Source organism: Lissotriton vulgaris, unplaced genomic scaffold, assembly GCF_964263255.1.
Source record: "Lissotriton vulgaris unplaced genomic scaffold, aLisVul1.2 SCAFFOLD_959, whole genome shotgun sequence".
Lineage (NCBI taxonomy): Eukaryota > Metazoa > Chordata > Amphibia > Caudata > Salamandridae > Lissotriton > Lissotriton vulgaris.
Genome location: NW_028250762.1, coordinates 508,833 through 533,944, shown reverse-complemented (window position 1 = coordinate 533,944; position 25,112 = coordinate 508,833). Strand labels below are relative to the sequence as shown.

At 43.8% G+C, this 25,112-nt stretch overlaps 1 protein-coding gene across 1 annotated transcript in view; it reads left to right on the top strand.

Moving 5' to 3' along the window:
- Positions 1–23,292, top strand: part of LAMP3 (lysosome associated membrane protein 3) — a 95,664-nt gene extending 72,372 nt beyond the window's left edge. Inside the window, exons 4-6 of the mRNA XM_086950647.1 lie at positions 3,693–3,744; positions 18,515–18,676; positions 22,115–23,292. Of these exons, the coding sequence (XP_086806773.1) occupies positions 3,693–3,744; positions 18,515–18,676; positions 22,115–22,251 (351 nt within the window). The 3' untranslated portion in view covers positions 22,252–23,292. The remainder of the gene's footprint in view (positions 1–3,692; positions 3,745–18,514; positions 18,677–22,114) is intronic.
- The last annotated feature ends 1,820 nt before the right edge of the window (positions 23,293–25,112 follow it).

The window sequence follows — 25,112 nt, the reverse complement described above, 5'->3', positions numbered from 1 at the left end:
GTGACCGCCACCCTGGAGGTCACATCCTCTATTTTTACCATTGCGGCGGTTGCAGCTTCAAGCTGCACCCGCCGCAATGGTAAAAATGCATACATTGCATTTGTATGCAGAAAGCGGCAGGCACCGTGCAGTGCCTACCGATTTCTGCATACAAATGCAGGGGGTACCATAGGTACCCCCCATGTGCACCGCCCCCCCCCCTTCACCCAAAGGCCCCGCAACGGGCCCCTGCAGTGAAGTTCCACATGCTTTTCCACAGCAGAAAACCCGCTGCGGAAAAGCATGTTTTGAAACCCATCCTAATGTGGCTGGCGGTGTCTGAGAGATAACGCCTCCATATTAGAGCTTTTCAGCCGCGGTTGTAAGCCAACCGCGGCGGAAAAGCAGCAGACTGAAACCAGGACCCACCAGCCATCCTAATGTGGCAGTGGGTCTTCGGTGGGTCCGCAGCGGTTTTTGCGCATCCTCCGGACCGGCGGTGGCTTCCGCCGGCCCAGAGGATGCGGAAAATCCGCTATCCTAATAAGCCCCATAGTTTGTGTACTACATGAGATACCTATTTGTCTTACAGACTTGTGAACTGGCCCTCTGAAAATCTATTTACTTTTCAGACTTCCAACACTGACATTTTTCTGAATAATATATTGGATGCAATTTGCAATCTGCATGAACCATCTGCCTTTGATATTGGGAAATTATTGTTCATGTCGTTCAGTGGGTACGGTGGAATGTCTGATTTAATAAACCACATTTTTTGTCACTGTTTAATTTCGTGTGAACTGTAAGTTTCTCTCCCAAAACGAAGAATTTAGGGGCATATTAGCATGGGTTGTATCGCCGCTTTAGCTGTACTTTTTGCCGGTAATGCGGCAATATTTTTATCGCCCTATTAGCAAGCTGTCGCTAACAGCTGTTAGCGACAGTTTACTGGAAATAGCGCATGGTTGTTTGCCGCTTTGCATGTCAGCCATATTTATTGCTAATGACATGCAAAGTAGGCGTTCCTCACTAAAAGTAAAGGGAAACAGTCGCAAACACAACTTCCCCCTATTATTAATGCCCGCAAAGCGATAAAAAAGTCTCACTAACCGAGATTATCGCTTGATTTTAACGCCTGATGAAAACTTGACTTAGCCATCTTGTCAAGGGGGGTGGATTGTTAGGTTAAGTACACACTTGCCTATGAGCAAGCTTTTCATTAGCGCTGTTAATTTAGCGCTGGTATTCTCACGCTATTTCTTGTTTTCGCCGATATCACTGGATTTTTTATCGCCTTAGAGATAAGCGTTGCTAATAACGCGCTCTCGGCGATGAAATCCAGCGATAGACGGCAATAAAAAAAATGCCACTAACCTGGGTTAGCGATAATTATCGCCTCTTCTTGCTAATATGCCCCTTAAATGTTACCTTGAAGTCTCACTCATGCAATTCTAAAGTGGAGATATTTCAACGAAGCTGCATTGTCTTAAACTGTGCTTTGAGATGGCAATCTAAATTCTGGCGTAGTAACCTGCTTACTTGTTAGTCCTTTGGTTTGTGGCCTTTGAAAATCAGTGATTAAGAACAACCTCTTACACCGTCTGCCAAATGCTCACCAGCACCCATTATGGGCCCTTTTGTTTATAGGTGGTGAGTGGAATTTGAGTATAATACTGAATGAGGATATGCATCCCCAGCTCTGCTGCTGCCTTGGCCCCATTCATACGTCTAAAGGTTTTATCACTCACTCTCATAGGATGTCTCTTATCTCGTCTATTGACCATCAAGGCCGGACTGGCCGTACAGGGTATCAGGCTTTTCCCCGGCAGGCTGGAAGGGTGGGGGACGGTTTTGCAGCAGTGATGCAATATCTCCTCACAGTAACAAAAGCATTAAGAAAGCATTTCCAGTCTCCCGGGGCCAGACAGTGCTTCCCCAGGGGCTGGACCAGAAAATTGCCAGGACTGCTTTGGGTTCCCAGTCGGGCCATGCTGACCGTGGCGTTTATGTCTTCTACAGGGAAGAGGTGTGGCGCCGCGGCCAGGGCCACTGATGCTGGAATCTGGGGCTCACGGTTCGATCACCGGCAGCAGGTCAGGCCAGCCCAGCACCATGTGACTCTGGGCAATAGCTTGTTTAATCTTCCCGATGGCCCGCAGCATTGGGATGCCTTTGGGTAGCTGTTCGCCCTTTATAAAGACTGAATTTATTTATGCTACCTTTTTCGAGTCAGGCTTCTTCTTCCTCTGTGTGCTCCCTGTTACTCTTCTTAGAAGAAGCAGTCTCAATCTTTAAACATTAATGGTGGAACAGAAGCAGGCAACAATGTTGTCAGGTCCCCTTCCACCATGATTGACAGTTTCAATTCTATCCATACAGGTTGAACAGTGAGAGACCATAGGACCATTGTGAGACCACCAAGGAAAATGCCCCCACCACCACCACATAGGAATGTGATAGCATCGTCATAGGTCAGCCCTTGAGCGATGTCTATGACTGGAACGAAGGGCAGTCAATACATGGGTGCCCAGCCAGGGTAAAAGGAGCCCGAGTGGCAGATTTACAAACATCTTGCGCCAGGTTTGTCTCACAAAAGTGACACTAAGTGGGGCAAAATGTTTATTTTGAATTTACTTTCCAGCAAAAACGTGTTTTGCACTGGAAAGTCGCCTGAAAGTAATGTAAAGCAGCCCTTTGCACTGTTCTGAGTTAGTTTACTTCAAGGGGGCTTCCATGGATGGTACATGGGTGCCCACATGCAACCACCTATGGTTTTTGACACAAAACCCTATCTGCTACCAATAGTAGACGGGGGGCTTATTCACAAGCCCCTTGCACCATAGGTACGTCACTTTTTCCCATATTAAAAGTGACGCACTGGCAGAAACCGGTCCCCGGAAGCTTGTCTCCTTCCCAGTATAAGAATTGGCTTGGTAGTTTGGTTTGCCCTGTTCCAAACATGCACTGGGACAGGAACAGACTAATTTGCATATAGCCAGGTTCTGAGCTAGGATGGTGCAGTGAGCTAAAAAACGGTGATGGATCAAGCTCTGATCTCTTGACTGGGTAGGAGTATTCTGCATCATTCAGAAACTCTGTCCATCACCTTTTCTAAAATTGGTGCAAGGGACCTGTACACAAGCCCCAGGGTTTACACCAAAACAACGCCTATTTGAGGCAGGTTTAAAAAGGACAACTGCTGCACAGCACAGCACAAATCCAAAGTGGGAACGTTTTTAAGTGTGTCTAGTTATAATATTGTTTCCTGAAAGGGTACCCTTCCATTACAAAACCAATGCTAGACAACACGCACACACATCCTTGATCTATGGTGCATGGGCGTGCACGTAGCGCTAGGTACCCTGATTGTGAGACCAGGACAGTGCTATATCTTACACATGGCGCTTTCCTGCGTTCTCCATTTCACGCAACGCACCGAAGCAACCTTGGGTTTCGTGACATGTTTGTAAATTTGGGGCTGAGTGCCAAAGGATTTTGTAAAATAAGGAAGCATGGAGACTGCTGAAGAGTTTGTAGAAGTCATGGGAAGTTGTGGTTTGCAAACTCCTTGTTCATGATGACTTGTCATGGGTGTGGGTTATAGGAGAGGGTGCCTTATTCCATTGTTCAGATACACTTATGATCTGGTTGTAGAGTTGTCCTGCGTCCAGAAACCTCAGTGGCATTAAGGTTGCATTTTCTCTCCCCTGCAGGATAAAAAGAACTATTTCATAGACCGGATCCAGGCCGTGTTACCCAATCTGAGTAAGTCTTTGTGTGCTCCCAATCCGAGTTAACTGTATTACTCATCCCTTGTGTACTTAGTTGTGTGTTAATGGTATTTACGTGTGCATGTTTTATGTTTGGGACCAATGGATAATACTCACTTTAATGCAAATCAGAAAAAAGTGAAATGTGCTGTTTACTGCAAACCTGATTACTGAAACTATTCTTTGTGGCGACTGCAAAGAAAAATACAGAATTGGAAACAGGCCTCGCTTAAGTTAGCACTCCCTTAAATCATGGGCATGCTCTGTGCGAAAGACAATCATTACCAGCGCCACTGGAATGATGTGATTTTGCGACTTCTGTGTTTTCCGCATAATTCTTGATTTGCAACATAATCCATTATCGCTTGCATAATCTTTCAGAGTTGCGGAAAAAAATGTTTGTTTCAGCTTAAACGGATCAAATGTGTTGCAGCGCAGTGGAAGGACCTTCGCAAATGTTGACTGTTAACCTTTCAGTAAAATATTTGGTTGTCAAAGTGATAATTATGAGGTAAAACCTTTTCTCAGAAAGGTTTAACAAGTGCAAAAATGCCAAATCATTGAGTTAATGCTGAGGTAAAATGTGCCGCATTACGCCAAATCATTTGCGTATTCTTGATGCATAATTTAGTTTAACCCTGCTGCATAATTTGGTCCTCAGCTGCCCATAATCCCAGTAGCCCTGAGGATTTACTTTAATCAATCATAACGTTTTTGTAGATCAGGGGTATCACTGGAAAAAGTATGTGTGTTTACCACTCTCTGACACACTTGTGATGAAATTAACAACTCAAAGAAATAAAAAACGTTACTTCTGCAGCTACCACCAATTTGAAATATCAACTCCACAGAGAAATGTGCTGTCGTTTCTTGAAGTAAAACAGAGCTGTGCGTTTTTAGGCCAGCGGCTGTAACTAAACAACTCCCCCCCTGCACAATACACGCTCTGGACCCAGATAGGACCTGTCAGATTAGGGCACGTTGCCCGTGCACAGTGCCCTCACCCCGAGCTCGGCCCTTTAACGTGTGTACTAATGTCTTGTGACCAAAATCCTGTCGCAAAACATTCATATTTGACCTCCAAATCAAAATTGGTGGTAACCATTTGCAAACAGGAAGGGTTACCAAGGGGCAACTTCGACTTTGTGAAGGTCAACAAAAACCTTTTTATGAGTAGGCAGTAAAAACAATGATTATAAAAACATTCTTTTTCTTTCAGGAAAACGGGTAGGCAAATGGAATGCATTTAAAATAAAATTTGGATTTAAAACCAGTCACAGGCATGATGCTCTGCTGCCCCCAGCAGGCCACCACGCCTGTAACTTTAACCCCTCCATGGACGCGATGCGCTGGTGACCGAGTGGTTCCGTCACGGCGCGACCACCCCGCCTACGTGGCATCAATTCCGCGCCTGCGCGACCGTTTTATTGAGCGGGCGGGGCCGTAATAGAACCACTCTGTCACAAGCACAGCACGCTCGTGATGGAGTGGTTCCGTCACGAGCATGGCCGCGCCGCGCGGCCCCCCTCTCCCCTCCAGCGCCGCAGCGGAATTACCGCCGCGGCCAAGGGGTTAACCAACCATAAAGCTCTCAATTTCCAAACTACCTCATGCATATTAATAATGATGTAGGTAAAATGGTAACCCACTAGGAATCGGAATTTTGCGAACCAGCCTAATAATACATAGGTTGGTTCGCAAAACAGCAATGCATTTGGTAGAAGTCTGTGCGCATACTTCCTCCGAATCCATTTTAGTAGATTCCTCATAAGAAATTGCAAATTGCAAATCGTTATTAGATCAAGCCTGGAGAGTACCCATGATACAATGAACGGATGATTTCATTGTAAACATGCAGACTGAGAGACATCTTCAAGAATTGGAGTTATGTTGACAATCATAGGAATATAGGAAATATTTTTTTTATTTTAATGATGTGTACGTTTGAGAAATCGATATTCTTACCGAATTCAAGGAAAAAAGACTGACATTTGTAGCAAACTACGAATAAATGCATGGAGACTTATTGAGATACTAAGTGTGTGCCAAAAATTGTAATCAGCAAATAAGGAATGAATGCAGAGGTAAGAAAAAATTGTCTTGTTTGAGATTGTAGATTAGACAACAGTTGAAAGTTATATACTAAATTAATCTTACCCGATATGATCCAATACAGCATAGCAATTGGAAGCTTAGAGACTAGTTGTGAGAAGCATCTCTACACTGTGAAAAAGAATGTCTCATCGAGCAGATCAACTATTTGAATGAATACACACTGTCTCTGTAGAGCATATACAGGATAACAGCAACCTGTTGTGCCTTTCTGCAGACAGGTGAAACAAGCATGGGGAAGGCCAGTAGGTCAGCGTCAAGTCTCATAAAACACAAATTACTAGTAGTCCTGTGCACTGATGGGAACTATTTTGTGTGTGGATGTTCTCCTGCTGGTAGGGCAGAATGTTGTCACTCACAGTGAAGTTAGCCAATGCGGAAGTGGGCTGTCCCATTCCATCATACTGTTAGCAGTGGCGGGCAGAAGAAAAACGTAAATGAAACAACAGAGCAATGAATTCAGAGGGCTGGTGTAAAGCCCTTGTAAGTATATTAAGCATATCCTTTCAATAAAATCAAATGTTGTAGGCGAACTCCAGACATAATAAAGTTGCACACAGTGGTTTATGCATGACCAAACTGCAGCCCCAATTGTGTATGGCTACCATGTGTAACAGTATGAAAAACTAAGCAGTTTCCCGCTCCCAAAGATAGGTCATTCTGTTCTTAGGGCCCCTACCTTCCTCAGAAGAGTTTTCCTCCAAGCGCCATGGTTACACTTTTTAATTGCTCCCAAATATTCCCTTCCACCCCTGCTCAAGTAGGGGAGCTCATGAAGGTTTCTGGAACTGTCCATGTCTCCTACCTAAGGTCTCCACTAAACGTTCCCCACCTCTGGCTTGGCAGCCATTTATAGCTTCTTTGCTGACGCTATTTACCTATTCATCAGTATGCATATACATCCATAATAGTAGAATATGTACGCTCAAAGCGGGCGCAAACGTAAATTCCTACATTTTGCACAGCCAACCCTCTGCCCAGGCTCTCTGTGCCATCTCCTGTTGCAAATGGAACTCTTCCATGACTGCTATCAATTGTAGCCCATTTTTTTAGTGTTTCACAAAAATATCCAATGCCCCCACAGTCTGGCAGGTCCAGGGCCACCCGGGTCACAACTCCTCTATCATAAAATGGAGCCGCCTGTGAATGAGCGTGGGACAACTTCATCCAGCGTAGGACTAACGCCAAGGCATTCGAGCATGGAACAAGGGTTCTGCACAGCTCTTTCCTGGGACCAGGGAACTGAGGATGGCCCTGTCGCACACAAATGTACGGGACGGCAAGCGGGGCCACGGAGGCATGATTCCAGAAAACACAGTACCATATTCTTGTTGGTTCAGGTCCAGCCGCCTGCGAGTGCTGCGCCACTTCAGCCTCCACACAGGACCTCTTGGCTGTATCAGGCGGGGAAGCAGCCAACCGTACTGAGCTGTACCTCACATGCTTGAGGCAGTCTCGGCGGTCCGCTGGCCAACGCCCGGGCATTCAGGCTGATGATGTCTTCTGGCCTGCTCCTTAGCCTAGCGAAAACACTGCGCTGCTTTTCTCCTTTTGATGGTGGTGCCTACGTCACATGCGTCACTCACATTTCCCAGGCAAAACATTCGCCAGGAATGCGGCTTCGTCGCACACAGCTTGAAGCGTGACTTATAGAGACACATTCTACACCACAGCACGTCATGTAGCTGTGTGAAGAGCTATTTTCAAGCACAAGGAAGTGCTTGTTCCTCTCTGTCTCAACTGCTGGACTCAGGGGTTCTCAAGTCCTGAAGCAATGAGGAGCGGGGGGAATGTTTGGTGGCCCTGAGATTCCCAGAAAGTAGGGGGCCAGACAATAAGCCCTTGGGAAACACTTGCGAAGGCACAAAGAGGATAGCAGGCAGCAGGTTAGCCCATCAAGGCAAGTTGCAAAAGTGGTAGTGCCTTTAGCAGCCCAGCAGGCAGCAGACCAACACAGCAAAGTAGTCAGCAAAATGGCAGTTACTCCTAGTAGCACAGCAGTTATCTGGCAATGTGCACATGTAGAGCCAGAAGAGTCTGGCTCACAAGTCTGACGCTGTGTCTGATTAGATGGGGTCAGAGCCCCAGTATTTATACTCAAAAAAACCTTTGATGTAAGGGGTGACTTCAAAAGAATCTTTAGAAGTGCACAACTATCCCTTTCAGCCCAGCCCTGTCTGCAGACAAGCAGTAGGGGATAATCAGCCCTTTCTGTGAGAGCAGGACACAACCTTTTGAAACATCAGTGTGAACCACTTCTCCCTCCCGATGCCCAGGAAGACTATCAGTATGCAGATGAATGCAGATATATTCCCTGTCACACCCGCAACGAGTTATAAGCACAGAGAAATGACCTCTTTCTGAAAGTGGTACAAAAGGGGGTGGCGATGGACGGAGCATCTGACGTGAGTCCCTTGCTCACTTTGCCACTGGATTCAAGCAAGCCGGGCTGAAGACGGCTGGAATGCCAGAAACCGGTCCTCGGAAGCTTGTTTCCGGTCCAGGGAAGACATGGCTTGGCAGTTCAGGCTGGACTGTTCCCATGAGGCACAGGGTCAGACTGATTTGCATATAGCCATGTCTGAACTGGGGTGGCAGAGTGGGCTAAAGAACGGTGATGGATTAAACCCAGATCTTTTGACTGGGTGTGAGTGTTTGATTGATTCAGATGCTCCGTCCATCACCACCCCCTTTTGTACCTCTTTCTGAAAGTGGCATTTCTAAAATAGTAATGTGAAACCCACCTTCATCAGTAAGTAGGATTTATCACTACCATTCTATGCATACCAAACATGGCAATGCCACTCCTTTCTGATAAGGAATTACCACTTAAAAGTATATAAGGGAATTCCCAATGCTAGCCTATGAGAGGAGTTGACATCACAGCAGTGAATAACAAAATATGTTGTTTGTCACTACCAGGACATGTAAAACTTAAAAACAAATGTCCTGCCTTTTAGTTACACAGCGCCTTGCCCTTAGAGCCTACCTTAATGGTGACTTATGTGTAATAAAAGGGACAGTTAATGCTTGGCAAGTAGTTTTAAATGCCAAGTAGAAATGGTAGTAAACTGTGCACACAGGCCCTACAGTGGTTGCCTGAGACCGGTTTGAAAGGCTATTTCTGTGGGCGGCACAATCAATGCTGCAGGTCACTAGTAGCATTTAATTTACAGGCCCTGATTATTTGGTATACCACTTTACAAGGTTATTATAAGTGAATCAAATATGCCAAACATGTGTAAACCAATCATACTAAAGCCAACAAAAAGAAGGTAAGAAAAAAGGGAGGAGGAAGGCAAAAAGTTTGCGGATGACCCTGCAAAAAGGGCCAGGCCTAACAGGCACATAGGCCTAAGTCAGAAAGGTTTTGAGTTGGTGAAACATACTCCTTCATTGCTCCTGGTTTACTCATGCTTTGCAGGAGTCAGCTAGTATACTAACTCGTGGCTTATCCATGGCTTAAACGCTGGAATTCAGGAGTACTACAGGATAAGGTCAGTGCAAAATATTTGTTTATTGGGCCCATTTATCTTTAAGGTGTCCGATCACATTAAGGTAACATATGTTGCACATGAGTTGTGCTATTTGTACGGTGTTATGACCGAAGTTAGTATCAGTGCTTCTAGGTCCAATAAAAGCAGAAGTCCTCTAAAGATAATCCGGCCCGCAACCCCACACATCACATTTTAGCAACTTGGCAATTTAACCTACCTAGATTTCCCATGTGCCGCTTCCATTTAAGACATGATAGACATCAAAGCCTGACCTGGGGAAAGCTAAAGCAATTTACGAAAGATAGTTTTATTTTTTGCAATTTTTTATAGCATGAACATGTCTTGAAGGCATCAGAACTCTATACAATTGTAGCCGGATACATGGGTTACAACAAGTTACAGTTTCAGTAATTAAACTGGGACGCTTACATTGGAAGATGTGTGTAGGAGTTACCACATGAGACAATTACAACAGTTGGTCAAAAGTCATACACAGTTATAGCATTGATTTAGATGGTGGGGTCACATAACTAAGGTAGTTCAGATCCTATCGAAGAGAGTACTTAAGTATGGTTAAGGGTGATTAACTAAGGTCTGTCAAATAGGAGGAGCTTGAAGTCCTTTTTGAAGGTGACTAGGCAGGTGGTTAGGTGGAGGGAGGGAGACAGAGAGTTCCAAATTCTTGTGGCACTACCAGAGAATGACTTGCTCATGTATCAGGTACACAGATAGTTAGTCCTTAACAAATTCATCGCCATTCTAGCTTCGCCCCAAGCAGATGTAGAAACTGATGTGAATATTTGAAGTGCCAGAGTAAGTTTTGCTTGAATTGAGAGTAAAGTATATTTAGGACCTCTGCAAATATTACAGAAGCAGCTTTCAGACAACTCGTTAGTAGAAACAGACCACGGTCCTAAGAAGTTCCCTAGTCTTTAAAGAGGAAGTATACAGCATCAAGGAAGTCCCCTTTCCATTACCAAAAAGCTTTCACAGAAACCATTGCTAGCCTGCAATATTTATGCTTTTTTAAATAATCAAACTAAAGTAGACTTTCTTATTTTTAATCTAGTTGAAGCATATCAATAAGGAGAAAAGCAGATTCAGACCCTGGTTATCCGCTTCGTAACCCTGTTTCAAGCAGCCTAATCACGAATGAAAGGACACTTTGTCTTATTTTATTTTATTTTTTATATAATTCATAAGGATGTAAAAAGAAACAGCAGGAATAACACAATAACCGTGGTTATAAGATTTCCAGACTAAAATAAAAAAGACCACATTTTCATAACGAATAGCCTTATTCCGTGACCTATGCTATCTTCCATCAGTGACTCCAGCCCACAGAGTTACCGATACAGCGGGCATGGGGAGGAATGAGTAACTCTGGGCAGAGGAGGATTTACAGTAGATTACAAGTGGGACTCTGAGGATCCTGCTAGGAATGATGAAGTACTGGTGTAATCAGTAGTTCCAATCTCCATTCCCACAGTAATTTCAATATTTTTACAAATATTTCACACAGTGACCCCACCTGCAATTATCAGGTGGAGTCTGCTGGTGAAACTTCACAGATCTGCAGAGTTATAGGGCCAGATGTACAAAGCGTTTGTTGCAAATCGAGCCGTTTGCGAATGAAAAGACATTTTTCAAAGTACAAAGGCCCAATTTGCGATTCAGCAACCTATTACCGAATCACAAATTGGGTTTATGATTTGCTATTTGGAAGGAGGATGTTTAGGGCATTCCTTCCTAATATTGAATCGCAGTGGTATGTGTGAATGTTTTGCGACCTAAATGCGGTCTCAAAACATTAGCATTTTACTGCCTTCTTCAAGTTGTGGTAACCCATTGCAAATGGGAAAGGGTCCCTAAGAAGACCCTTTCCCCTATGTGAATGCGGTTATTTCAGATGTCCAGTTAATGGCTCAATCGGAATTACAGTGGACCTTGTAATGAAGCCGTAGATGTTTAAGAGCAAGAGTGAGGAGAAAAGACAGATAATGGTGCAACAAAGCAGAAGTGACGTAAGTGTGAGGAGGAAGAACACAGGAAAGTGGGAAGCATTCACGGTCCATTGACTTTGGCAGAAAAGAGGAAGTGACTTGCAAAATAGACATTTTTTCTTACAATGTGGTGAGAAGTGGAGCATTGCTAAAACAAAATCTCTGCAAGATGCCGATAGGGAAATAGAGGATTTACTGGCTGTATGATGCTGAATTTGCTAGGCATTTTGGATACAACAATTTAAAAGACTAAACAAGGGCAAACACAGGTAGCTATGACCTACGAATAAAGTTCATACTTCGCCAAGGCTGTAAAATAAATAAAACTGCTACCAACATGTGTTATGTTTATTATTACTCAACTCCCTGGCACTAATTTAATCTAACTTGGCAGGATAAAAACTGTGTTTGTTCAGCCCAGATTCAAACCTATGACTTGCAGCATCTACAAAAACCCTCTCCATCCATTGCTCAACCCTCCTGAGCTATCCTACGTCTCATTCGCCTCTTGCTTTCGCCACTCGACCTCAGGCACCTTGAAACTGCTTCAGGGGCATGCAGCGCGATATATGAAGCAGCACTTATCTGAGTCACGTGACATGTTATCTCTGTTCGTACAGACTTTTAAAATGACAGATTAAAGAAAACAGATTACGAAACGGTTATAAAAATAATTTACACCTATTTTACATTCGTGCAAACGTCATCACAACCCTAAAAGGGCAAACTTTACTACGGCAGCCAAACACCCATTGGTCACCTGCATACAGTTTTTATCTGTAAGTCTAGAAGAGTATACACTTCTGAAACCGTTCGTGACACGCTATCCAGGTAAGTGACGTGACAGCACATAGCGCTGGATACAGCACACGTCGTGTCTAGGCACTATTCTGTCCAGCTGCCTGACTGGAAGAGTCACGCAGAACAAGATGGTTTGGAGATGCCATAAAGGTGAAGAACGAATTCATTTTCCTGTAGGCTGAGTAGGACTTTAAATCACTCTCACTCATTACATTTTCTGGGTGTGGAAAATGCCTTGCTTAATTTGAGCCGGTTGTTTCCAGTGCTGGCACTTAATTATCAACACCGGCACTTAAAACAGCTGCCAGATGGTGGCGCAGTTTGTATAATTTAGAGATGAGCAGAACAGCAATTGTTTATTAATTCAGTATACATTAGAAACAACTAATACATGCCGGCCAAGCCATTTTTATAGCTCTGGAGGCGTGGAATAGCCTGGATTGTCACACTTGTAGTAGTGTGCTGGTTAGTAGTTATGTCGGTATAGTCATTGGCAACGTTGGCAGTGCCAATGGGTGGTGCAACCTGCGGAGGCCTCCTGACCAGGGGCCCTGGCACGTTTTATTTTTTACAAACTAAGCACTGGCCAGAAATTTCTCAGTATTCTTTACTCCTCTCGTTCCGGGAGTGAAGAAACACCAATTGTATACAGCTTACTGGCGTGTTATCTCCTTCACTGTATTCACTGAACATCAATAAATGTGTTTTCCTTCACTTCCAATAAGTGTTACTTCCAAGTAGCAGCAAACGGATGCATGCGCCATAATGCAATTTAGGCTAGCTCATCAAAAGGGTGGAACATCTTTTGGATACAAATAATTCAAAATTAAGAAAATTAAGTGCCGGTACAGAACTCTGGGAATCAAATTAGGCACTGCTTCACAGGTACGTTTTTATTATCTCTAACTTTATATATTTCATTTAAAAAATACTTACATTTGAATACTCATTTTCATGTAGTATTTACTTTTTTTTTAAATTACATTATTATTTTTAATTTACCTCCCACTAATATTATATATTACATTTATTCATTGATTTAAAATACTACACTTTTAAATTACTCTTCCCTCAACCCTAAAACTGCCTAACTGTGCCTTAAAGCTACCTTTCCCTGAGCCCTACAAACGCCTTACTACCTACCCCTTAATGCTAACCTTCCCTGAACCATAAAACCTGTTTCTAACCTTTAATCTACTCTTCCTGAAAACCCTTATGAACCCTTAATGCTACCAATCCCTAAACACTAAAATCCTATTACTACCTTTTAACGCTACCCTTCCCCGAAGCCTAAAAATTCCTTCCTGCCCCTTAACACCACCCTTCCCTGCACCCTAAAACCTTAGTTCTGCTAAATGCTATTCTTCTTTGAACCCGCAACACTCCTCACTACCCCTTAGCGTTACCCTTCCACAAACCCCAAAAACCCCTTACCACCCCATAACAAATCCCTGTCCTGAACCCTTAAAAAGCTTACTACCCCTTACTTCTACCATTCTCTGAACCCCAAAGAGGCCATTACTGTACATTAGTGCAAACTTCCCTGCATCCTAAAAAGCCTTTACTATTGCTTAACTACCCCGTCTGAACCAAGAAACCTAAAACACCCACTTCCCACACTGTTATCCGGTATCTGTAAGTTTGGGGAGAAGTTGGATGATGTTAGAGATGTTGGTATAAGGCCCTTAAGTGATGTCGAGCAACATGAAAAAAGCTTACCTCTTTAAAGCTTTGCATGAATGTTTTTAGTGGACACGCTTTCAGGCCTCTAATGGAATGTGTTCTGCTGTTTATGTACAGTGTAGCTGTGCCGCATTGCCATTTTACCGAAATGAGCACCACCCCACTAATGGAGTCATTTACAGAATGTCAGATTTATTTTGCTGGTATACAACTATTCTGTAATACCGTTACCACCACCAGCGATCATGACGTTACTGTGATATCAGAGATAAATGTGTGAGCACTGTTTCTGCCTGTTTTTCTGCAACCATTGGATTTCATTTAGCACCGCCTTTTTTCATGTACTCTGGCACTAATGGGCACAAATGCAGTACTTTTCTGTGAGCGTTATAATAGCGTTAAATGCACTGAAAAACACTTTCCTCACAATTTGTTGGATTTTTACAGCTACCCACATACCATTATAGTTAGTGCTGAGAAACCGGCACTTAGCGGACTCCTGGATGAAAGCACCATTCATTTTATACAACATAAATTTTTGTGTATGTTTTACTGTCTGGAGGTACTTATACTCTGTTAGTGCACCTGTAGAGTTTCATAGGAATGTGTCCGCAAATGTTGTTTCCTCTAGTACTGTTCCTTTTACTACAAAGTTCACTCTTCACCATTGATTATAAGAAACAGTTAAATCCGGACTCTGATGAGGAATAGTCTGAACAGATCCATGAACACCTAGCCGACCACTTGCCTGTCGCCTCCGGTTCCTGCTTGTTCCAGGCTGATCGAAGTGACACCACTGCTGCCTGGGTTTTCCCTCTACCGTTCTTCACACCAACAGATGCCCCACCCACCCTAGGGCCTACTTAATGCAAGCCAGAGCGGTCGCGCCACTGGAATGTCGAAGACATGCCAGAGGCAAGCTCATATGGGCCCATCCACGACTGTACAGTGCCCAACACCACAACCCCTAGCCCTCCCGCTGAGCTATTCACCGTCAACCCCGGATGCCGCAAAAAGGGCTGCCACCACACCGGCCCACACTCCATGATAGGCCCTTTAACCTGCACCCACAGTCACTTCACCTGCCACAACACACACACCAGCCAGAGGCAAGCTCATCTGGGCCCATCCACGACTGTACAGTGCCCAACACCACAACCCCTAGCCCTCCCGCTGAGCTATTCACCGTCAACCCCGGATGCCGCAAAAAGCGCTGCCACCACACCGGCCCACACTCCATGATAGGCCCTTTAACCTGCACCCACAGTCACTTCACCTGCCACAACACACACACCAGCCCACTGACTAGCCCCACCCGAACACACCATAGACACCATCTGAATTAAAACACCAACTCAAAAGCAAACTTCTTAACACACACTCACTATGCAAACACACCACAGAGATTTGTGACCTTATCTACACCCTCACACCTGATGTCCTCTTCCTCACTGAGACTTGGCTCAACTCCACTTCTGCGCCCAACATCGCCACTGCAATACCCAAAGGATACAAGTTCACCCACCATGACCGCATCAACAATCGTGGAGGAGGGATCGCCATCATACACAAGGAATCCATTCAATGCACCACCACAAATGACAACATCATCCCAGCCATAGAACACCTCAACTTCCAACTCCAAACAGCCAGCGAAACCACCATCAGGGACATCCTTGCCTACCGTCCTCCAGGACCACGTCCAGCCTTCTGCATCTTCATTGACGACTTCATCGCCCACCTCAGCATAGACTCCCAACAACTACAATTACCCTGGCAACCTCAACTTCCTTCTTGACTACCACAACGACATCAACACTACCAACCTCTTCGACAGCTTGAACAACATCAGACTCACCCAAACCAACCCATCCACGACCACACGCACACCGCAGGTCACACTTTAGACCGCATCTTCACTTCCAGCGACCACATCAGGTACAGCCACTACACAGACATCACCTGGACCGACCACTCCATCGTCCACTTCATCATCAGCTCACAGATCTCCTCCCCCAGTCTGCTCAATGCCCTCACAGCAGCTGAAACAAGTCTCAAAGGGCATATAGATCAACACCCTCTTCACCACCCACCTGATCTCTTCCAACAACCTAGATCAGAACTTTAGAAACTTCAACAATTGGATCACCAACTGTGCTGACAGCATCACTCCCATCGGCAAGAACTACCACAGAATGTCCACCAAGCAGGCTAGCTGGTACATTGAAGACCTCAGAACACCTAAACGACACTGTAAACAATTGGAAAGGCTATGGCGCACCAGCAAGGACACGACCAACAAGATCGCCTTCAAGACAGCCCTCAACCTCTACCACGGACAGTTGAGAGAATAGAAGAAAGAGGCCTTAACCTCATGCATCAAATCAAGCCCCAATAACAGCAAAGAACTCTTCAACATAGTCAAAAAATTCTTCAACTCCTCAGCTGCAACAAACAATATTATCCCCTTACAGGGTCTCTGCAACAACCTTGCAAATTTCTTCCACAACATCGGCAACATCTACAGAAACTTCAAACCCCAGCCCAAGACCACCAACCTCTTCAAGGAACACAACGACCCCGCTACCACCACAGACATCCAACTAACCAAATGGAGCCAACTCGCGCCACAGGACACCGCCTCCATCATGAACTCGGCTCACTCAGGGGCACCAACTGACCCATGCCCTCATGCCATCTTCAACCTAGGAGAAGCCAGGATCCGCCACATACTCACCACCTTGTTCAACACCTCAGTTGCCATGGCCACCTACCCCGAGGACTTGAAACACACAGAGGTCAATGCCCTTCTAAAGAAACCATATGCAGACCCCAGCAAACTGAACAACTATCAACCTATCTCCCTGCCCCTGTTCTGGCCAAAGTATTAGAAAAAGCCATCAACACCCAACTCTCCTCACATCCGGAACAAAACCTCCTGCTCGATTCCTCCCAATCCAGCACCGAGACAGCATTCATCACAACTACCAAGTACATTTGAGCGCTACTTGACCAAGGCGAGACTGCAGCTCTGATCCTCCTAGACCTCTCAGCAGCTTTTGATACTGTCTCCCATCGCACACTCATCACAAGGCTGCACAGCATAGGCACCGAAGGAGCTGCTCTCAGATAGGTTGCCTCTTCCCTCACAGAAAGAACGCAAAAAGTTGGCCTTCACCTCCGAACCAAAGGAAATCATCTGTGGAGTACCCCAAGGATCCTTGCTCAGCCCACCCTCTTCCACACATATATGACACCTCTGGCAAGCATCGCCAAAACCCATGGACTCACATCATATCCTTCGCTGATGACTCACCATTCAATCAATCTATCAATCTTCCTCTCACTCTCAGAAGACACCACCAAGACCTACTTCCACAACTGTATGACAGATGTGCCCAACTGGATGCAGGAGAACTGCCTGAAGCTCAGCAGGGACAAGACAGCGATACTGATTTTCAGAATGAAAAGCTCCCCATTGGAAGCATCCTGGTGGCCCCCAGAACTCAAACCTACTCCTACCACACTAGGAATCTAGGTATCATCATGGACAACAAATTTACCATGAAGACTCAGATCAACTTTGTTTCCTCATCCTGATTCTTCATCCTCTGCATGCTGCATAAGACATTCAAATGGCTATCCCAAAGCTCAAGGCACAGCATCAAGGCAGCGCTCTCTACTCAGAGATTGCAATTCAACGTCTCTGATGACTACAGACCATACAGAATGCGGCAGCCAGACTCGTCTTGGACCTCCCTATATGAACCCACATCACCCCCTACCTCAGGAAACTCAACTGGCTCCTTATACAGAAAAGATGCCAGTTCAAGTGCCTGACCCATGCATACAGGGCCCTACTAAACTGTGGACCTGTCCACTTGAACTACCGCCTGATCTTCCAACAGCCACTGGATACCTCCACTCTGCGTCCCTTTCTCTAACCCTCACCCTTAGCATCCGACGTAGCAGATTCGGAGGTCACTCTTTCTCCTACCTAGCAGCGTAGATATAGAATGAGCTACCCTTTCATCTACAGACCTCCCCACCTCTCCCAGAGTTCCAAATGTCTCTGAGGACCTGGCTATCAAGCTAATAAACTGGACCCTGCCAGTGTCTGGATACCCTAATGGGTGACGCGCTCTACAAATCTACTGACTGATTGAGATCTGTATGTTGTGTATCAAAAGCAACTCTAAGTGTGAGCAAACTTTTGTCAGATAGTTTGAATGTTTTAGTTCCACATTTGTAGATAATAAACTTGTAAAACATATCACTGAAAGAAAAAAAGAAGTAGAGAATGCACTATTAATAATTGTGGATTTCCAGCAGTCACTTTAGAAGGGGATTACAGCCAAAAATTCTGTTGGATTCTGAGTAATGAGTCAGTCTTTGAATTTTACACCTTACATTACAAGCATTGATTTCTTGTGCTTCCAAGACATAGGTGGATAAACCAGAGGGGGCAACAGGTCTCACTTCATTCTTTGCTAGAAGGTTGCTCTTTAAGAATGAAAAATTATGTCTGAGCCACATTGGATCATCGGCTGCTTCTGCTTTATCGATTTCAGTTTGCATTGAATTTAAAAAAACATAGGAGGAATGTTTGTTTAGATTTATTTTTCTTCATAGGCAGAAAAGTAATTGATGATTTTGTTATTGATTTTAGGTGTTCGTCAGATTGCAAATCAGACTCTAATGAAGACCGAATTGGGTGCCTCTTACAAGTGTGAAGCCTTGCAGAATGTTCAACTCGAGAAAGATTTGACTCTAGTAATGGTCAACGCCAGAATTCAAGCATTCGAGATTAAACAAAACAATTTTGGAACAGGTAAGTTATATAATTCTTTACAAATTTCTATGAATAAATAAATAACCACAATTCTGTTAGCTGACATTATGTAAGAACTACATTTTTTATTCATGGAACCATGGACTGCTAAAGAACTCTTGTTAACATAATATATATCATAAAATGAATATATTTCTAATAAGATCTGGGTACCTTACTTAAAATATGCAATCACAAAACATTAGCTTAAAAACCTCAAGTTACTGCAAACGTTATGTAAAGATATAGGCCAGTAAGCTGTCAGTCACTTCCCAACGAGGTCACAGATAAGGTACTAGTGTCTAGGCACTAGCCTGCAATTATTGTCTTGAGCTTACAGATATAGGGCGACATGGTTGAAGAATATTGGCAGTGCCCAAATCAGCTTTAATATAGTCCTTGTTGACATTCATTTGATCACTGATGGCAGGACTGGAATTGGTGCTACCTTCAAAAGAAAAAAATCAGGAAGGACTGTACTGTTGGAGCACCCATACACTGTACCCACTATCTCACAGAATGTCATATTGAAATTTCCGTCCTTTCTTAATAATAAAGTACAGCATTCCCCTCCTCTTCTGTTGAACATATTCCTAAGTCTTGAGATCATGGCAGTGCAAGCAGATAAGAGTCTTCTTGTAGATAACAATTGGGGATAATTTCCATTTTGTGGGCTACCATTCTCTTTTAATGAGTTGTACATCAGAATATTGATAACGAAAATATCCTGGCCTAAAGATCATTTACAAAAATATCATTGCAATGGGCATTGATTTTCTGTTAATAAGGTCCACAGTGCAATATTTTTGCAAACAGTATTTTTTCTACAAAATTTATACCAGACACCTCGATATATATGGTACCACACCGTTTCTCGATATGATTTGTTGTCGGCGCAGTGCCGCATTGTTTGTCTCTCCATCACAACCTTTTTTGGTATTCAGTGAGATCTTTTTTATAATGCTCAAGAGAACAGACAAACTCTGGGTGTTTTAATGAATGGGAATAATGACCTAGAATGTAAGATATTATATTTTTCAAACTCAAGTAGGCCTCACTTACCTAGTTAGATTTTCCCGAGAAAACCCTTACAGTACTTGTATTTGGTTCCAGTTTGTATAGCACAAGGAATGTTTTTTTAAAGATCCTTTTATTGAAAGTTTCATAAACAAACAAAACAACATGATTGCTCATTGCTTCACGTCTCAGAATTGGAGGTCCTGTACCTCTACATCACAGAGAAATAACGCAGTAAACGTTTGTTCTGCAGCTGCAGCAGATAAACCCCCATCGTCGTCACTCCCACCCCCAAATATCCCTGTCAGCAGGGCCAACCCGATCAAATCTTGGGTCGCTGAAATGTCCACAGTTGCCTTATTCTGTCCCATTTTTGTGGACATCCCCTACTTTTATAGATTAATTTCAGAACAGCAGTCCATGTCCATGCTCCTTTGATCCAGGTTTGGTGGAGACGGAGAAGCCCAGTATTGGACAATCTTCCTTCTGGCAACCACTAGGCCCTCCTTTTATAATTAATGCTCCCCGTTTTCCGTTTTTACTGATTTTTACAGATAAATACAGAGAGAAAAACATTTATTTTCTTGTCTGTATCTATTTTTAAATGTGGATAAAAATGGAAATTAAGTTGCTTTTTTAGTGATTCTAAGTATACTCTGTGCCATGACTGCCAGGCCAAATGCTGTGGGAGTGATAGGTAAGGGGGTTAAAAAAAGAAAGGAATATTAGTAAAGAGGGTTAAACCGCAGTAGATATGCACAAGGTTGGTACTGAAATTTGCATATTTTCATACAAGTGCATTGATTTATCTTCTGCAGGTGTTCATATCACTGAAACCTGGCAGCCATTCAAGCATGAGTGCATATTTATCGGTTAAATGAATGTGGAAATATACCAGGGAATTCTCAGAGAATTTCAAGAGTCCTCCCAGGAGGTAATTTCGGCCGTTACCGAGCAGTATTGGGCCACCTACATCTGGCCCTATATCCTTACCACTTGTTGTAGGACATGTCCATCTTAACTTTGGCCTGCATTCTTTGAGCCCAAACCCCCTTTCTGTGGTGAGCGAGTAGTCTACTGGTTCTCATTCCATTTGCCATGGGCACCTCCATAATCATTTAACACTGTACCTACAGATGTTCTTCAGTCATCTGGTCCTGTTTGTATCAGGGAATGCATGTTCATCCCTCGGGTCAACAGTCCAGTGGCAGGTGCCATGTCCAGGATAGAATGAGCTGTGGGTCTGCTCAAGCTGATACTGTGCCTGTCGTGCAGGTTTGCCTCAGACTGGTGCAATTCATTTTGTTAGCCATGTCATATCTACCCTTTCACCCCCCAAAGCGCCTTATCTCCTTGTGTCCCATATGATGTTCTACTGTATAGTTTAAATAGGAGCTTTGCGACTAATTGATGGGAAAGCTATTCACAAAATGACTATGTGCTGACAGTCTTCACTTACAGTACAGCAACTATCCAATCCTCAGAGGGAATCACTGAAACTGTGTCCATTGATGATAAGAATCCACCTAGGGGTATACGTTTGTGGTCATAGATCACCACTACCTAAAGGCAGCAGTGTCATTGCTTGTCAACCATCAGCTGAGAAACATGTGGGTAAAAGCCATCATTACATCCCAGTCTATCATGGTTGCCCCAATGGAGCGGTTGTGTGTTAACTATCTCGAAGCACCAATACATTGATTCCTCAGAACTAACTACATTCTTACATCATTCTTACACCTACTTTGACCCCATCTACCTGATCCTACAATTATATTGCCTTTTTAAATATGTTAGGTCATGAGCAGAGCATTGCAGATGTGTTTATTATGGTTTACAGTGAAATAGGAAATGACTGTGCTTTTAGGTTTGCATTGCAACTATTGTGTCCTCTTAACTGTAACTTGTAAGTAATTTCTTGAGTTTTTTAGGAGCAGAATTTTATTTGTTATGAGCAGAGGAAATCATACCTGACTTCTAGCAACTATTGTTTTAACTGAAAATAAACAGAGATATATATATCGCTATAGCTATATGAAATTCAAAAAAACAGATCAGTGCGAGACTTCATGATATGGATTAAATTTGATGGCTGTTTAGTAGGACGAAATGCATAACATGGTGAATTGTTAAAGATGTATAATTTTAGACCTAGTATTCCATTTAATTTGTATAGGATTAATACATACATGACAATGTAATGAAATCTGTGAAAAAGGATGTAAAACAATTATTTAAATTATTGGCATTTCTCAAGACACTTCCATTTATGCATACATAGGAGGCAATCTTGCAACAAACACTGAAAAAAACAATTTAGTATGTGTATTTCTGTCATGATTGAAAATTAGGGCTTATAAATATTTTTTGCCTAGAGCAAAAAGGCTAATTAACAATGTTCCTTCTCATTTTTTTCATCAGAATCTGTGTGCATCCAAGACCACACCTCCAGGATTGCTCTTGCTGTTGGACTTACCGTGGTCATCATAATCATTTTGGGCATTATACTGTATTTCATCTACCGCAGGAAACAATCATCAGGATATCAAAGACTTTAAAAGCTGTCCAACGATCTTATGTGAATTTTAAAAGGGATTTTTAAAAACATATTATAAAAGAGATACTCTTTTGAACTACCTTGTTAAATATTTCAAACATTTGCACATGTGACTGCAAAAACCAAGTAACTAAACATTAAAGGTGGTGGGAAATGTAAAAAGTGGTTCGTAATAATGTAGGACAGTTGTCCTACATGCCGTGATGAAAGTCCAATGCATTTGCAACACAATTGCAAGTTATGTCCGCAGGCCTGAATAGACCTTGCCCAAATTTACTGTGAATGCAGGTTCAACCAAAAAGAATATTTTGGGCCTCTATATCTTTTTTTTCCTGCCTCCCACAAATGTGCATTTTCTCAGTGGTGTATGTTACCTGATGGTTATTTTCTAGAAACGAGTTCTATTAAATGTAAAATACAATGGTTCAAATAGAGCCCTGTGCAAAACAGAGCCATGTGCATATGTTGTCTTTGATCTTGCAGCTCAGCCTACTAAAACTAATGAATCTGATGTCTTATCTCAGGGGGTTTGAGATGAAGCATGTGGTGAAAAGCTCAAGTCAATACAACTTCAGCAAGTTTTATTCTTATTGTTATTTAACTGAAGGTCATCACAAAAGAGAAAAATGTGGAGTTAGGTGGTACTTATCCCCAATCCTTATGAAACCATGCACTTCCACCATTAAAGTAGAATCACAGAAATTCATATTTAGGAAGACTCATCAGTTCAATAAGGGATGATCAGATATGTATAAACGTCCAACATTCTGCTTATAACATTACCAAGAGCCGGGTTAGTGTGTCTTGTCTTCAGTTTTGGAACCTATCCACTCACATTCAAGTTTAAGGAATGGGAAAATGTACCAGGAATGGGGCTATTGATGTCTTTCGGTCATTCTGCCACTAGGATAAGTCATGACACTCCGTTAGTATCTAAGTCTGTGTTATTTACTTTTCCTATTTAACAGTTTGACCGCTAAAACAAAAGTATGCAATAGGATGGCTAAAGTTGTTTGTTTTTCAATAAAACTGTTTAAAACCACATTCTTCGTTATATGTGTGTTGCAAGCTTTGTTAAGCTCTTTCATGTGCCTATAGGCTTTTATGGTGGCCAGCGATCAAGAGAGTCAAATAGCCTGTGACAAAAAAAATGGCTCTTAATACATTAAACATGCATTCTGCTGTCTTGATTCTTTATACTGGTTATATTATGAAAGGAGAGCGACAGGAATGACTGCTAACAGTTAAACAAAAGCATGGGATAATAAAAGTGACCCAACACATGGTGGGGGGGTCTCTATAGATTGTTAACCAACAGAGGGCTGAGCATCTAGGAGTTTAATGCAGGAGCTATATAGATGTAACAGGGTTACTACAAGGGAGCTTGGAAGACTTGGTACAAACAGCCAGGCCTGAGAGAAAGAAGATGTGGCAAAGTGGACAGAAACTCGGGACGATGCATGCAAAACTTTTCCGCTATTGCTCAGGGGTGTGGCTGACAGCTGAGGTTCAAAGATGTACTTGTCTCAGATTCTCCACACCCACCTTTTGAAACCATCATATCCTTCAGGTTGACCACTTGGTATCTCTTCTGGGTCTTACACAAAACGGTGTCCTGCGAGATTTTTGGGGAAGGCACGGTTGTGACGTTCTGAAGCCCGCAAAGGGATAAGATGCGCCCTGGTTGAACCAAGGCATAGGTGACAAGAGGGCATAAAGCATTGGAGCTGTTGAGTGTCTGTGACCCAGACTAACAGAGAGGTACCCTAGAGGCAAGAAGGCTATTGGCATAATGTTAATGTTAACTAGTATTTATATAGCGCCTAATCACCGGCAGGTCTCTTAGCGCTTGGAGGAGAGTGGCCAAAAGCTACTAAACGGTGTCATAAACAGTGGATGGATATGGAGCTAGACCGTATTCAGGGCCTCTCTTAACATAAGCATTTTAAGCTGCTTCCTGAGCAAGAGGAGAGTGGGTTCCTTTCGGAGATGTTCAGGTAACTGGTTCCATAGCTGTGGGACCAGGAAGGAGAAGGCTCTACCCCCTTTTGATGTGGTGTTATACTGTGAGCGGGATAGGCGACAGGCCTCGGAGGAACCCAATGTACGGCCTGGGACATAGGTCTCGAGGCTTTCTTTAACCCCTTCACTGCGGCGGCTATTCCGCGCAGTGCTATGGGGGCGGGGGCCGCGCGGCGCGCCCATGCTGGTGACGGAACCGCTTCGTCACCAGCCGCGGTTGCGCTGTGCTCATGACGGAGCGGTTCCGTCACGACCCCGCCCGCTCAATGGAACGCTCAGCGCAGGCGCGGAATCCGCGCCACGCAGGCGGGCCGTGACGGAACCGCTCCGTCATCAGCACAGTGCGACCGCCGCTGACGACGGAGTGGTTCCGTCACCAGCAGGGGAGGGGTTAATGTAGGTTGGAGCTTGGCCATAGATTGTTTTGTGGGCAATACAGAGGCCCTTGAATGTTGCCCTATGTCTAATGAGGAGCCAGTGCAACTTGCACAGCAGCGGGGTGGCGTGAGACCTTCTTGGAAGCCTGAAAATCAGCCTAGTCGCATCGTTGAGTACCACCTGTAGTCTGTTAATCAGTTTCTGCGGAGGGCCAATATATAAGGCATTGCCATAGTCTAACCTCAAGATAATGGTGGCTGACACTATCATCTGTAGTGAGGTGGTAGAAAGAAGGGGGACAAGTTTCTGCAACTGCCACATCAGGCCTGTGCAGGTACCAACTACTGAGGTGACCTGGTTGGCCATGGGGAGCTCGGAGTCAACTTTTATGCCAAGGCTTTTCACATAAAGGCTGAGAAGATCCAGAGCTGGCAGGAAGATCCTTGACCAGAGTACAGTAGG